Source organism: Ciconia boyciana, chromosome 13 (genome assembly GCF_034638445.1).
Source record: "Ciconia boyciana chromosome 13, ASM3463844v1, whole genome shotgun sequence".
In the NCBI taxonomy this organism is placed as follows: domain Eukaryota; kingdom Metazoa; phylum Chordata; class Aves; order Ciconiiformes; family Ciconiidae; genus Ciconia; species Ciconia boyciana.
This window is the reverse complement of record NC_132946.1, coordinates 16,681,635-16,695,598: the sequence shown is the minus strand read 5'-3', so window position 1 is coordinate 16,695,598 and position 13,964 is coordinate 16,681,635. Positions and strand designations below refer to the sequence as shown.

At 48.4% G+C, this 13,964-nt stretch overlaps 1 protein-coding gene across 8 annotated transcripts in view; it reads left to right on the top strand.

Moving 5' to 3' along the window:
• NPRL3 (NPR3 like, GATOR1 complex subunit) overlaps positions 1-13,166 on the top strand; it is an 88,154-nt gene extending 74,988 nt beyond the window's left edge. For 4 of the 8 annotated variants that reach the window (XM_072878519.1, XM_072878520.1, XM_072878518.1 and 1 more), the window contains one exon: positions 12,601-13,159. In XM_072878519.1, the coding sequence (XP_072734620.1) occupies positions 12,601-12,775 (175 nt within the window). In that variant the 3' untranslated portion in view covers positions 12,776-13,159. Of the gene's footprint in view, positions 1-12,600 lie in introns of all 8 variants that reach the window. The other 4 variants (XM_072878514.1, XM_072878515.1, XM_072878510.1 and 1 more) reach the window with 3 other exon arrangements.
• Positions 13,167-13,964: the final 798 nt, after the last annotated feature.

The following is a 13,964-nucleotide window of genomic DNA, read 5'->3' as shown; positions in this document are numbered from 1 at the left end:
TCAGAGAGTGCCTTTTTTCAGAAACTCTGTCCGGCCAGATGTCACAGTATAACAGTTTTCGGCAGGGGGGGCCCCTCAGTATAACAAGTTTTCTCATCTGTTTTTGCATTAGGAAACTATTGACAGGCACTATATCACTTATTGACTTGCATCTCAAAGTCCATTAATTTTGTTCTGTCACTACATTTTAATTTCCATAGCATATCCCATATTTGGCCTGCTGATGTGTAGCATTTCTGCAACATCACTTCTCCAGATGTCAGCTTCAAACTGGAGATTGAAACATCTGGGGAGGAAAAAAAAAGGCAGAGGATTTGCCAGCTGGGGTGGTGTGTGTGATGACAGGTTTGTAGGGGAAGCACAATAGCTTGATGTGTTTGCTACAGTGACCTACAGCCAAATAGCTAAGGTGTTATTTACACACGCTATTTACACACCTCACACAGGCATCATTAAATTCATTACAAGCCAGTTCCTATTGGAACTGAGTTTATTTTTTTCGACTAAGAGGGTTAGAAATTAAATGTTGTATGATACATTTTTGGAGTCAGTGCTCTCTGTCTGGAGCAATTTCTGTGGGTTAGATGAGCCCTCGCAAATGCTTTCAACAAGCAGTTAGCTGGACAGTTAGAAGAACTGCCATACTATTTTCCCAGGCTGACTGATTAAAGTTAAACCCCCCCCCCTGTTCTAATCAAAGATAAACTGAGTGATCATGAGAAAGGAAATGCTTCTGTGAGTAACTCCTCTGTCCTGCCCTGTAATCCTGCAGCGTGCTGTTTGTCTGCCCTTTCCCAGGAGAAGACCAGGCATGTAGCTAATCTCACTATTTTGGGATAATGTATATACCCAGGATTCAGTGTGCTCAGGAACAAGAGAAGCTGAGCTCCCATGCCAGCACACTCCCATGGTCTTGTTCGAGAAGAATTGTCTCCCAAGGCATGGTGAGGTGCTCCCAGGGTCTGGCTTCATCTTCTGACTTTGGCACCTGGTCTCAGCTGCCAGGAGAAACTGTCCCCGCAATGGGTTTTCAGCCTGGCTGGCCTCTAAAAATGGAAAGAAGTTAAACTATTTTTGGCACTGCTGGAAGGAAGGTCAAGGGGGTTTCAGAGCTATGGGGAAAGGGGAGGACACTGGCAGAGAGGTGTGTGGGACCAGCGACGTGGGATTGCAGCCACAGACCTGGGATATGGAGATGTTCCACAGTGAGAAAGAAATGAGCCAGTGGCACTGGCATAGTGGGCTACAGTAGCCAAAAACCTGGGGGATTAAAGAAACTGTCTGCTGAGCAGCATTTTACCCAGCTGGTGCCTGTGGGACTGGTGTTTCCAAAGCTCAGGACAAATACCAAAGTGGCACTGCATTTGCAGACCACAGGAAACTGAGCAAAACAAAAAACCCCCTAAAGCTCCAAACTTTGTCTTTAACCATCCCAGTTCTGTCAAAATTGCTTGATCCTCACTGTGATGTGTGCAGGAAAATCCCTTATGTCAGAGAACCCCTATGAGCTGTGCACACAGCAGGCTAAGGCTGGGGACTTTCCAGGTGTGCTCTTGGATTAGCTTGCAGATATTTTCTGAGATGTGTAAGGAAAATGTGCACTGCAGGCCAAACAGCTGCGCAGTCTCCTCTTGTACAGCCCTGAGATCAAAACATGTCACTCGCATTGAAAGAGAGTGGTACCCTGCACAAGTGAGGGTAACTTGTCTGGACAAAATATTTTTTAAATTCCTGATTTTCTGCAGAGAGCTGTGCTCAAGAGGAAACAAGTTTCACCCCAGTGAAATGCATGGGACCCTGGAAGCTGACTGCTGTGGGCTTTTGCAGCTGGGCATCCCCAGGGGCTTTCTCAAGGGGCCTCTCTGCCCAAGCAGCACTGGAAACCTGGGTGCGAAGCCTCCCCAGTGCCAGGGAGCTGTCCTGGGAGGGCCTTGGGGAGCAGAACAGGCATGTACCTGCTGCTCTGTCCAGAAAATTCGTCTAACATCACAAACAGGGTGCAGGTCTTCAGATGGCATGGTGTCATTGCTCAGCTGACTGCAGGGAGAGAGGATCTCTGTGCCCCCTGGAGAGGGCCAGGCGCCTACGTGAAAAGGGGCAGGGTGGAGGGCATCGTAAGGACCTTGGGAGACAGCACACAGGTTTTAAACCGAGCAGGAATTCTACAGCTGTAAAATAAGCTCAAAACTCTGTGTACAGCTGGAGCTAAGTTTAACTCCGATCCTTCCAAACTTGTGCTCACATAATTGGAGGTCTGCCAGACTAGCCCACTGCAGAAGATGTGTGATATTTTGGGAATAAGAAGGGATTTTTTTCCCCAGAGCTTTTGCCAAACCTCAGCTTCTGAGTGTGAGGATGTAGCTCAGGCAGCAGGGTCCTGGTACAGGGTCCTGCTACATGGCCCAGGTAAAATAAACCTGGATCAAGCCCACCGATGTTGGATGCTTGCAGACCCACAGCTCTCCCGGGCTTGCCGAGCTGCTCAGCATCGTGGCACTGTGGGACCGTGGTCAGGCAGGACTTGGCGCTGCTCCTTCCTGGTCCCAGCGCGAGTTGCGAGGGAGCCCAGGATTCCCAAGCTACTCTGGGCACTAAGCCACTGGCCTTCTTCCCATTAGCCATAATCACTGGTTTGCTGGAAAATTTATGAGACCTGCTGTAGTGATATTCATGAATATAGAAGCTGTTGTAAATGTAATTTGTTTCTAGGGTTTGACAGTGTTTATCTGAGCGACTTCGGCCACCCATCATGTGCAGTGGCTACGACAGTGTTTCTGCTGATGGACTCAGGTAGCCATGAGCTTCTGTCAAGGGTTGCAGATTCATCCCTGACTCTCCTGGTGTTCAGCTTGTGCCAAGAAGCATGGCAGTTAGTCCCTCTGGTTTAGCGTTATTGCTGGAAATGTTGTTGTTAGCCATTAAATTCACTAACCCTATTTTCAAGGTTATTACAGTATTTAACTTGGCTGCTCCAGTGTGGTTTTATAGTTGTATTTCCAACATACGATATGGGGTAAAAATAGCCAATGTCTAATTAGAATAATCCCTGGAGAAACTCTGATTCCTCAATTTCACAATGAGTTGTTCTCCTCGCAACATGGCAGGCACATTTCAGCTCAGTGACAGATCCTTCTCCACCAACGTGGGTCAACCTAGACCTCCATCAGCTGGGGAGAGACTGCAATCAGAGAGGCCAGGAGAAAGGTCCTGAGAAAAGCCCTGAGAGCATTTCACATTTCAGGAGACAGCAGCTTCTCCAGGTGGAATGCTTAGGTAGGGCTTAGGTGACCACCACCAATAGCTTCTGCATTTGTATTTAGCTTTTCCTATTCTAAGTTCCTGTGTGGGTGTGTGAGAAAAATCCCCTGCCTCATCCATCACTGGAATTTCTGGGAATCGGGCAGACTCCAGCTACAGCATTATGGTTTGGGTTTTAGGCTGGCAATGGTGCCAGAAATAGTATTTTGCAAGCAGCAATCCGGCAAGCAGTCAGATTCCACGGGGCTATCATTATCCCATGGAGCATTCCTGGGGTCTGCAGCGGGGCACAGCGGGTGAGGGCTGGCAGTAGCCTTTAGGCTACCCACCATCCCTGCTCCATCCCGCAGAGGGAGATGAGTCAGGCCCTCAGCTCTGCTGCTCTGGCAGCTAGAGAGTGGTTCAGGCCTTCCCATGCTGCCCAAAGAGCAGCTGGGGGCTGTGCTCCAGGGAGCTCCAGTACAGGTGATAAAAGAGGTCTGGATGGGCTGCTGGCACTGCTGGGCAGCCTTCTGCTCCATGTATGGCTCCTGAAGTCCTGCTAAACTCCGTGTCTGTCTCCTGAGGGGCTCCGGGAACATTTTGTTGGAGAACATGGAGAGGCTGGGGAGTGGCTTAGCTTTTCCTCTCAAAGCCTGCCAAGCTGGGCTTACCATGGCTTTGCCGAGACACACTGAGCAAGTGCTCTCCAGGGCTTGGTCTTGTTTCATTTTTTTGTTCAAGACTGAAATGAGATATACAAACAAAAATGTGAGGTGGATGCTACCAAGTCACCAGGAAGTTGTTCTGGGGCTGAGGGGACATCTCCTCCATGTGCCCCCCAGGGTGCTGGGAGGTCTCCTCGGCTGGCCAGGACCCCCTGTCCTCCAGACACATCATGGACCCCCTGTGCTCAGAGCTGTGCTGGGGATAGTGGTCTGTGTGGGACATGTATTGCTTCCCTCCCCCAAAACGGATGGAAATATTTCTGTTTTCCAAAATTAGTTTCTAAATGTGTTGGAATTTCCTTTCAGTAGAAATTCTTGAAAATCTGGTCCTCATTGTGAAACCAAATGCCAACTTTTTCCAAACTCCGTTCTCTGTAATTCCTCACCCAAAGCAGACAGCAGATTTCAAGCATTTCTGTTCACAGGGCAGCTCTCAGGATTACCCTGCTGAGAGGCTGAGGCAGGGGCTCGCTGTTTGCTTTGTGGCTGATTGGATTTTCATTCTAACAGTGCTATAGCTGTTACAGCTAAAAAAAGTCGCGGTGCTGGTTTAGAAGATGCTTCTCATCTCCTCCAGTGAGACTGTACTGCTTGGGGACCTGGCTGTGTTCAACCCCATGGACACATGCAACCCCGCACAAGTCCCTCCCGCTTAGCACAACAACCTCTGTTTGCAAAGGACTATAGACCTATGGGTCACGCACCCAAACTACACTAATACAATGAGAGTACTTTACAGCAAGGCAGAGTGTCAATAATCTTTTTTAAAAATGACATGTCTTATTTTCCATATCTTCTGGTACCATCTGGACCTCTGGGGAAGTATCTGCAGCAGCCTGGCAAATTCCCAATCGCACATCTGAAAAGAGTTATTTTCAAAAGGCCAGAAAAACAACTGTTTGTGAGGGCTGATTTCAGAATCTGACTTCACTTTGAGCAGTGGCTCCTCATTGGTTTGGTTACCAGGGTCATGCTTTTTTAAAATTTATGACAGAACTCAAGCTCTAGACAGAAAACACAACCACCTTTCAATATTAAGATGGACTCTTCAGCCCTAAACAGCAAGGCAGATAATTTTATTTGAAGCTCTGGTTACAGAAACTCTTTGTTTGAAATTCTTCCAGAGAAGCATTATCTCATTGCATCAACCAACCAGCTTCAGCGGGCACCAAGGAAGCATCTATTCCCAGGCCTATTTTGGGAGTCTGATCCCAATGACTCTTTTGCTCAAAAGTAGGTCAGATTTTATTCCTTTTCCAGCAGGAAAATTAAGAGCAAGCTCAAATACAAGATTTCCAGGAAACCAGAAGAAATTGCTGCTTCTACTTCTAGAAGCAGTGCCAGAGACAAGCTCCTTTGTAGTCAGGCTAACTCCTCTCCTAACTTTACCATATGAGTGATGACTCAAATTATGAGGTTTTGTTTCCCATTTCTACCTGAGATTTCCTGTTTGGGCTCTTCCCAGATGCAATGAGAAAGGTTACCACAAAGATATTTATGGACATATAACTCTAGCTGCTAAATTTGTAATTGCCCAGCCCCAGGGCGGAACATCCTTTTAGCTGAATCAGTGCCTGTAAGAATACAGCACGTACCGTGCAAAACTGGCCTCGCAACACCACTCACCTACCATGCTGGCTCCTTTGGTGTGATGATGTGCAACAAAATTATATTAGACTTTGTGATCGCTGAGTCTGAGTCAGCAGCACTAGATGCTGCGGTCTATCTGTCTTCCCTGGTGCCCGGTATGCCCAGTGCTATGCTGGCACCCTCCTGTCCTTCAAATGCTTCTTCTGGAGAGATTTAAATGTTTGGGTTTGATCCTTCTGGGGATCGCTGAGAATTTACATTGCCAAAGGCATTTTTCTTTGGAAATACCATTTAGAATCGGTACCAGCGGTCCCTGCACATAGCACAGCCTGTATATGAGCCAGTGGGTTATGTATAATCAATGCGTAAGATGCTGAAGGTGAATCTCAGCTCAGCACCCAGGCTGAAGAGATGACACATGCTGGAGATGTGTCTGGTCAAGGAGCTCTGCTCCAGTAGCCTTGGATCCCTCCCACACATCCCAGCCATGCCACCGTTTGGATGTCAGTGGGGCTGATGTAACGAGCCCAAAGGATGCGTGTAGACCTGGGACTCAGAGCCTGTGGATCCGCCGAGCAGGATATCGAGTCACCTTTGCTAGTCAACTCCAGTTGCAGCTAGATCCAAACTTCAACTAAGTGATGGCACAAAAACATTTGCGTTCTCCACGGCAACCACATGGAATGCAAGGATGATGGTGGGGATAGGCCCATTTCCAGAAAGGAGGAATCGACACTTTCCAACCTAACAAGGCTGAGATAGTTCCCCTCTCCCAGGGCAGCAGTCCCGCTCCCGGAGATGTGAGCACCGACATGCCTCGGCTCCCTGCCTGCAGCGCCTGTGTCCTTCATCTCTGGTGTCTGAGCCGTCAAATCCTTCCACATTCCTGCCCTAATCCACCCTTGGCAGCGCTTGCTGCTCCTGCCAGAGGCATTTCTGACCCTCGTCTCAGGAGCGCACCGTGGCAGAGCATGATGCAGCCGTGCAGTCGGGCGGCTGTCCCGCTCCTGTGGCTGGTGCAGGGAGCCCAGCACAGGTGGCCACAGCCCCAGGCTCCTCCGCCACCTTCGCTGCTGCAATAAGGCAATGTTATGACCCACAGCCAGGGTCAGGTGTGAACACTTTTGTTCATGTACAAATAGCCCCAGCTGAAAGCGCAAATGCTCAGTGAACAGAAAGGGTCCCCTTGCTGCCAGGAAACCACATCTGAGCTCACTTACCACTGACGTGCCACAAATGATCATCTGTGCAGTCATTAGGCATCTTCGGTGGTCAGCATATCAGCATGTTGCTGATTAAATAATTCCAGTTGAGGAGAGTCTGAGCCTACCAGTGTGGTGTGTGTAACCATGAAAGAGCATGGGGTCACTGGGGCGAAATCCTGCTGTCTCGTACCACCAGCCTGGTGGGAAAGGCCATGAAGGACCCAGCTTGCTCAGTTATAACATGTGAGTTGAAATGATGGTGGCACTGTGGAAGAAATATGCCTATATCCATTAGCGCAGGGATCCTTCCCCATAGCTTGTGGCATGCTCTTGGGAAGTCTGTCTCTTGCATGAGGCAAGTTGTTTTACTGCAGACATCATGGACGTGAAGATGTTCTTGGTTCCTTCCTGTGAGCTGAGCAGCAAGCGTGGCCACAGGGATTGCAGACACTGCATGGGCATTTTCTGGCAAAAGGCCATGTAGAAGGCCGAGAGGAGAAACCATACTGCTGGCAGTCACGCTGAAGCCACAGATGGTGCAGAAACCACATAAGCAAAGGCCAGCCTTGAGAAAACATCCTGATCACCTTCCCCTGCAACCAGGAGCCACCACTGACCCGCTCACAGCAGACACTGCTTTTTCCGTGAGCTTGCACAGACCCAGGGGTTTCTTCTCCTTAGTAAACCCATGATGTCCCCAGCAGGAACACCCTCCCACCCCAAACTGCTCCTGGGAGCTCAGCTCCCAGCTGAAAAGCACCTGGACAGTCCTATGCCCTGGTCTTTCCTACACTTCCCCAAAGCACGATGGGGCTGAGAGCATACCAGGAAGGATCTGCGGGTGCCGGTATGAAGGTGGCATTGTGTTGAGCAGAGACTTTGTGCAAAGTTTGTTCTTTTGCTGATTTCCCTGCTATAAATGAACCTAAGAGCTGAAGGGCAGCTTTGTCCCTGTTCCCCCAATGTCTTCCTGTAGGTTTTTAGGCAAGACATTGAGTCTCTTGATCCCAGGGAGGGTAATTGCTTCCATGGCTATTGGCAAGGGTAGGAGCTGGCTGCCCTCAGTGCTCAGTAGCTTGAGGCTGAGTATTTGCTCCATTCCTTTGGAGAGAGCAGGAATTATTTACTGGGGAAAAGATCCTCATTACAGCTGGAACACGTCCCAGGGACCAGCGACCTCGAGAAAAAGCCAATTTGGTGATGAAACCAAAAGCAGAGGTGAAAAGGCCAGCCTGGTGATGGGGTCTTTGCCCAGGCTGAACCCCATCAGTAATGGTTGATATGCTGCCAGGCTCGGGGACAGCTGGAAGAGCAGGGTCTCCCATGGCAGCGTGAATGGTGTGGGGGCTCGTGCCCCAGCTCCAGCCCTGCCGCTCTGCAAACAGGAAGCTGGTGAGCAGCTGCTGAATAAGTCATTTTGGGGAGTTTGTACCAAACTGGCTTTCAACTCCTGAGTGTGTAGGAAGGAAAAAGCTGTGAATACGCCTTTGTGACCAAGTTTGGCACCAGCCACACTCTGCGAGCGGGACAAGAATGTGGCCATTTAGAGGGGAGTCAGCTGCCCTTTAAGAAATGAAATGATCCCTTCCCTTTCCTGCGAGGCTTTATTCAGGGGAGAATAGGAACAAGACAGTGAGCAGCTTCTTTCTCTTGCTGGCACTGAGGGCTGTGATCCAAACCGTGGATGTTGGAGCACAGGGAAGACCCCACTCCAGGGAGCTGCACAGCCCAGCGACGGGCCCGTCTGGCTGGTCCCTCTTGCTGCAGCCCGTCTGCTCCAGGAGGAATTGGACTGGGGCAGCGAAACTCCAGATCTGCCCTTTCCTGGATGATCACGCACGCCTGGCAGTGATTTTGCTGGGACTCCAGCAAAACAACTGTCCGTCTCCTCCACAGGGCTCGGAGGGGTATTGGAAGCGAGCAGTTTGGAAGGTTTTGCCCTTTTCTGAAACAATTCCCCACCTAGTTTTTGAGAAGTTTCTGTATGTTACATTAAAAATGGACTATGTCCAAACATTTGCCGTTTTTTTTTTTTTGGAAAGGTTTAGATATTTTGTACAGATCTTTCCTTTGTGGACAGCTTGAAATCCAGGGGCTTTGTAGCAATCTGGAATGAAGACACGCTCTGTTTTATCAAATCCTTCGGGAGGCTGGCCTTCTGCTTTCTGTCTAGTTGAAGCTTTGACCATATTCACTGGCGCAATTGTCACGTCCAGTGAAAGAGGGAACAGGTCTCTGGGGCAGACAGTCTGCCTTAGCTGAGGCTCTGAGAGGACAACTTGGTCATGCGTATACCCAAAAGTTCTCCAAAGAGTGACTTAGGAGTTATTTGAATGTCTGTCTTTGGGACCTCACAAGTCCTGAAGGAGTAGGAAGCTCCAGATGATTTCAAAATGCTTCACGTGCCAGGAAAATGGAAAAACAAGCAAGGCAGATATTTGTAGGTTGGCTAGTGCTAAACTGTATCACTCCACTGGGATCATTTGCTCCAAGTGTAGACTTTTTGTAATAAATGCTTGTAATAAAAGGTAACACATGCAGGGGTCTTGGGTGGGAGTCAAGATTAACAGTTGCTTTCTTCTTGGGTTTAAGAATTATCATTCCTTTCTTGGCTTCCTCTGGTTTGGCATCTAATCACAAGCATAAACAGAAAATTGGTTAAAAACTTTCCTGGCAGCTTCCTCTTTTAACCATGTCCTGCAGAAGGTCTGGAAAGACAGAGACAGCTCCACCGGCACTTCTTCCTTTAAGGTCAGCAGTGGCTTCTTTAGTTCCTGCACCAAAAAATCTGCTGGAAAATGGGGAGTCTTTACAGCATAGGGAGTTTTGACAGATGTTTGTAGGCTCACTGTTGATGGGGTTTAATTAGAAATAATCCGTCTGTTCCTGTTTGCATAGGACCAGTATATCAGTGTATATGCATTGCGGTGCCCCGTTTTGGATCCTCAGTAGAAGGGAGAGGCAGAGAAACTGGAGAGGCGGGTGAAGGACTACTGGGATGGCTGGGGCTGGGGAAGCGAGGCTGAGAGAGCAGCTTTGCTCACCCTGGAGGAGGAGGTGGAGAGGATTGATATGTACCTCGCATGACCCACGGGGTTTACAGGGACCCTGCAAGGGCAGGAGGCCACAGCAGTGACAAGGGAAACTGGCTACACACAAAGACGGGGTTCTTCCCCGTGAGAGTGACGCAGCCCTGGGACAGGACCTGGAGAGGTGGAGGACCTCCATCCTTGGAGGTCTTCAAAACTCAACGGCAATGCCACACTCTAGACATGACAGAGACAGAGCTCATACCAGAGCTTTGGAAGCTGGTAACTCCTCTTCTTCTTCGGCTCTTGTTTCAACCTGAAAAATAAGGAATAGTGCAGAAAGACCAAACCAGCAAAGCAGACAGACTGGGAGGAGGAGCCACCTTTCCAGCTGTACCTTTTCCCATTGATCGGGCAGCACAGGGGGACCAATAAAGTTTAGACCAGAACCCATGAAATTAGATTATTTGGAATAGTTTTTACATTAAATATTATAGTTCCTTAAGTGTGACTAACTACAGTATTTCTTGCTAAACATTGACAGGGTTAAATTATTTGTTGCTGGAGAGCAGATCTATGTTACTGAAACAGGGAAAGTGGATTTTACTTTGAAATGTCAGCCTCTTACTTTGTCCCTTACTTGCCTATGCCAAAACTATTCTTAAATATTTGTTTAAAGATTTATCGGATTTACAGAAAGCCCTGTTATTTTAGCTGAGCAAGTTCTTTACAAGGTTGTTGTCAGTAACTGAATTAATTTTTTCTCCAATTATTGAGTTCATATTTTTACATCAAGATGGCATATCTCTGTTCTTTCTGCAAAAATGCAGTTTATTTCTGACAGACCAGCCAAAATTCTTCGGGTCTTTTATGAACTCTCTCAGTTCATTTATGAGTAACTGAACTGGAAGTCTTTTTTTTTTTTTTTAAATTCAGTTCTCTTTTAGTTAATGTGGGAACTTAAGAGATGCTGAACTTCATTGTGGCTAACGCTGGTTTGAGTCCCTTTCCGTGACGCTCTCCTTTCTGAACTGAACTAGATCACTCATTATTGCCAATTATTTTGAATGTTCCCCTTTGAGGCTTGTCCCCAGCAGCAGGTTAGAAGCCACTGGACTAGCCTGGAGGGATGCAGTCGCTGGCTGCAGACTACCAAACCTTGCTTGTCCACCTGATCTTGTTTCTCACAGTGCTTTGGGGACGGGCTTCTTTGGCATCTGTCAGGCTGATGTGCTGTGTTCCTACCTCTCCTGCACCTCTTCTTCATCAACATGAGTAACTTTTAGTGCTGGAAGCAAGTGTGACACCAGTGGCTGCTAATGAGCCTTGGTGGGGGGGGCAAGCAAGGTTCCCAAACACCACCATGACATTCACCTACTGGCCACGGAGCTCACACTCCTTGTGGCTCATCTTTCCCTTCTGGCATCCATTCCCCATTAGCAGAAGAGGGACATTTAAATGAAAGTCACCGTTCAAAACTCAGGCACCCCAGAATTACAGTTCACCAACTAAAAGGTAATTTGTGCAATTTGAATTCAGCCTCTTCCATGCCTGCATTCTGATAGCAAGGTTTGATGACATGCTTGGCGACTACGCTCCATATTTGACTGCTTTATAAAAGTCCTCGTGTGCCTCTTGGAAATAAATCTGTCTAGTTTTGAAATTCTGAAGCAATATTATTTCATCTCTTGCCAATAGTGGATTGGAAAATGATAAGAGTCTTTTAGGCTACATAACAGATATTTTGGGGTTTTAATCTTTCTTCTCCCATGACATTTTTATTCCTTCCATATGAAACATACATATATGTATATGTTACATATATATGTTAAAAGCTCCCTTTTTTTGTTGGAGTAAACTGTAGAGAAGGCAGCTATTTTGCTAAGTGACATTTCCTAAGTATTTTGGAAATAATAGCCTTCTTTACACATACTTTTTTCCTTCTTTTTTTTTGCCAATTTCCCCAACGGGTTGACCAAAATGAAAATTGCCATTTTGATCCAAATGGATTTTTGGGGTGAAGTACAGTGTAAAATAAATATTTCTGTAAGGGCTGGCCATGAAATCCTAGTTTTATGTTATTTCCACTCCTCCGCCTCCTCCTGCCACTGCAAACGCACACATTCCCTGCAGCCAGAGCTAGGAATGATCAATTGCAATTAATCTGGGCAGAAAATGAAGGGGTTGAGTTTTGATGTGATTCCCTTGTGCTCTGCTGGGCAGCAGCTCCTGTGGCTCTGAACGGTCTGGGGCACCACCACCCTTCCAGATCCTCGCCATTTTGGCTCCTCTCCCGCCTCATCTCCTGTTTTTGGTCCCCAGCCCCACATGGACTTGCTGAACACGCCTCTGAAGTGAATTATCCATCCTGATTTGGGTTGAATAAGCTACGGACTAGGATGGTGGGGCTTGGTTTTATTTTTAGGCCTCTTCCCTGTGCTTTAAGTCCTGGCTTAACACCCTGTCCCTGCTCTGTGTGCAGCCCTGCAGGCCTGCTGCCAGCTCAGCCCGCAGCACATCCAGCGCCTCACCAGGTGCACAGAATTGCCAGGCTAGAGTCACCTCCGTGTCCCTCCTTGCCACTGCCTGATCCCGCATAATAATGTCTGCAGTGTCTGCTGGTGCCTGAGGGTGACAGAGGCTTCAAAGGACTTTCTGCCCAGTGTTAGGTTTTTGAACTTAATGTAAATTGAGTGGATTATAAGAAATTCAAGTTGCAACATAGCTGCTTGTTAAAGTCTTTTTTTTTTTTTTTTGAAAGCAAAAGGTATTTCATTTGCACTCTAAAAAGTATCAATATTTTTTTTGCAGGTCAGCAGCACCATTCTCAGCTTGGCATCCGATCTGGAGAGGAGGCATCTGTACTCCAAGCGTTTTGCACCAACACTCTGGGCCGTTAGCACCCATGGCACAGGAGAAAGGGCACTGCTGGGGCTGGGTGCTCAGAGCAGCCAGCGCTGCTCTTCCTGGCATGAGGCTGGGGTAGAAAGCAGCAATGCCAGCTGCACACGCAGGAGCTGCAGGGTAGCCAGGAAGAAGAGGAGACTATTTCTGTAGCAGCTCTGGTGAACAGATCCCACGGTACCAACCCCACTTCTCCTGTCCATGGGAACCCCCCGCACATGGGACTGGGGATGAAAAACTGGCCTGCCATTGGTACCTGGTTTGTTCACTGACGAGGGGATGCAGGTGACCTCTGATCCGCCCTGGAAATGCATTCCCCAAGGGGAATCCCCATCCTCTCGCTCCTGGCAGTTCCCTCTCTGGCTCCTGGCCAGGCCACCTGCATTTGAAACTCCGTGGGACTTCGCTTGGGTTTCTGTGTTATTAATCCTCCCCAGAAGAAATCCCAGGCCTTTCTGGACCTCTTCCCTGTTTGCTAGGACAGCTGCCAGGGCTGCGCCGCTGCTTCATGTCAGCACAGGAGGCACTGCAAAGCCCGTGTATTTCCAGAAGGCAAGGGGAGCTCTGCTTTCCCTGCGAAGGCTGCAATATGATGCTCTCCGTTGTGCTTGCCGGATACTGGGATGCTTTCTTGGCCTAAACCCTGAACAAAGCAGGTCAAAATCAAATCATCTGTCTAGATAACTGACGATCCAGATAAAAATAGACCTCTGTGCTCCTGGTGTGTCCCAGATGTCCTCCCATAACTGTTAGGCAATGCACGCAGGCTGTAAGAAGGTAAGGGAAAAGGGGCTGCGCTGGCTCGGAGCATTGCACGGCTTCCCAGTGCCACATGTCCAGCGGTGGCCATAAGCACATGCCAACACCAGCATTTGCCTACTTGGATGTATAATCAATATACAGTGCAGCCCGATTTAATACTTGACACAGGATCAGTGCTCCAAGAAGCACTGCATACAAATGTGCATGCAGGAGCGAGAACTGTGGGGTGCTGACGAAGACGAGGTATTGAACAAATGTGTGAAGTACTCACGGGCTGTTCGGCACCACTCCTGGCCGGTGCAGACCCTCCAGTGCCTGGCTGTAAGCAGGCAGGCGTGTGGCTCGCCTGGCTTTGAAGGAGCAGTTTAAGCGAGCTGTGGCAGTAGAAGTGCTGCACTTCACATGCTGATGGATATCTATTTCGCCGGGTCTTAACCATGTCTTGTGGCAAGATCACAGTTTCTCATAGGTTTCAAGAAGAAGGGAGGCAATTCCAGTTTCCAGCAGAG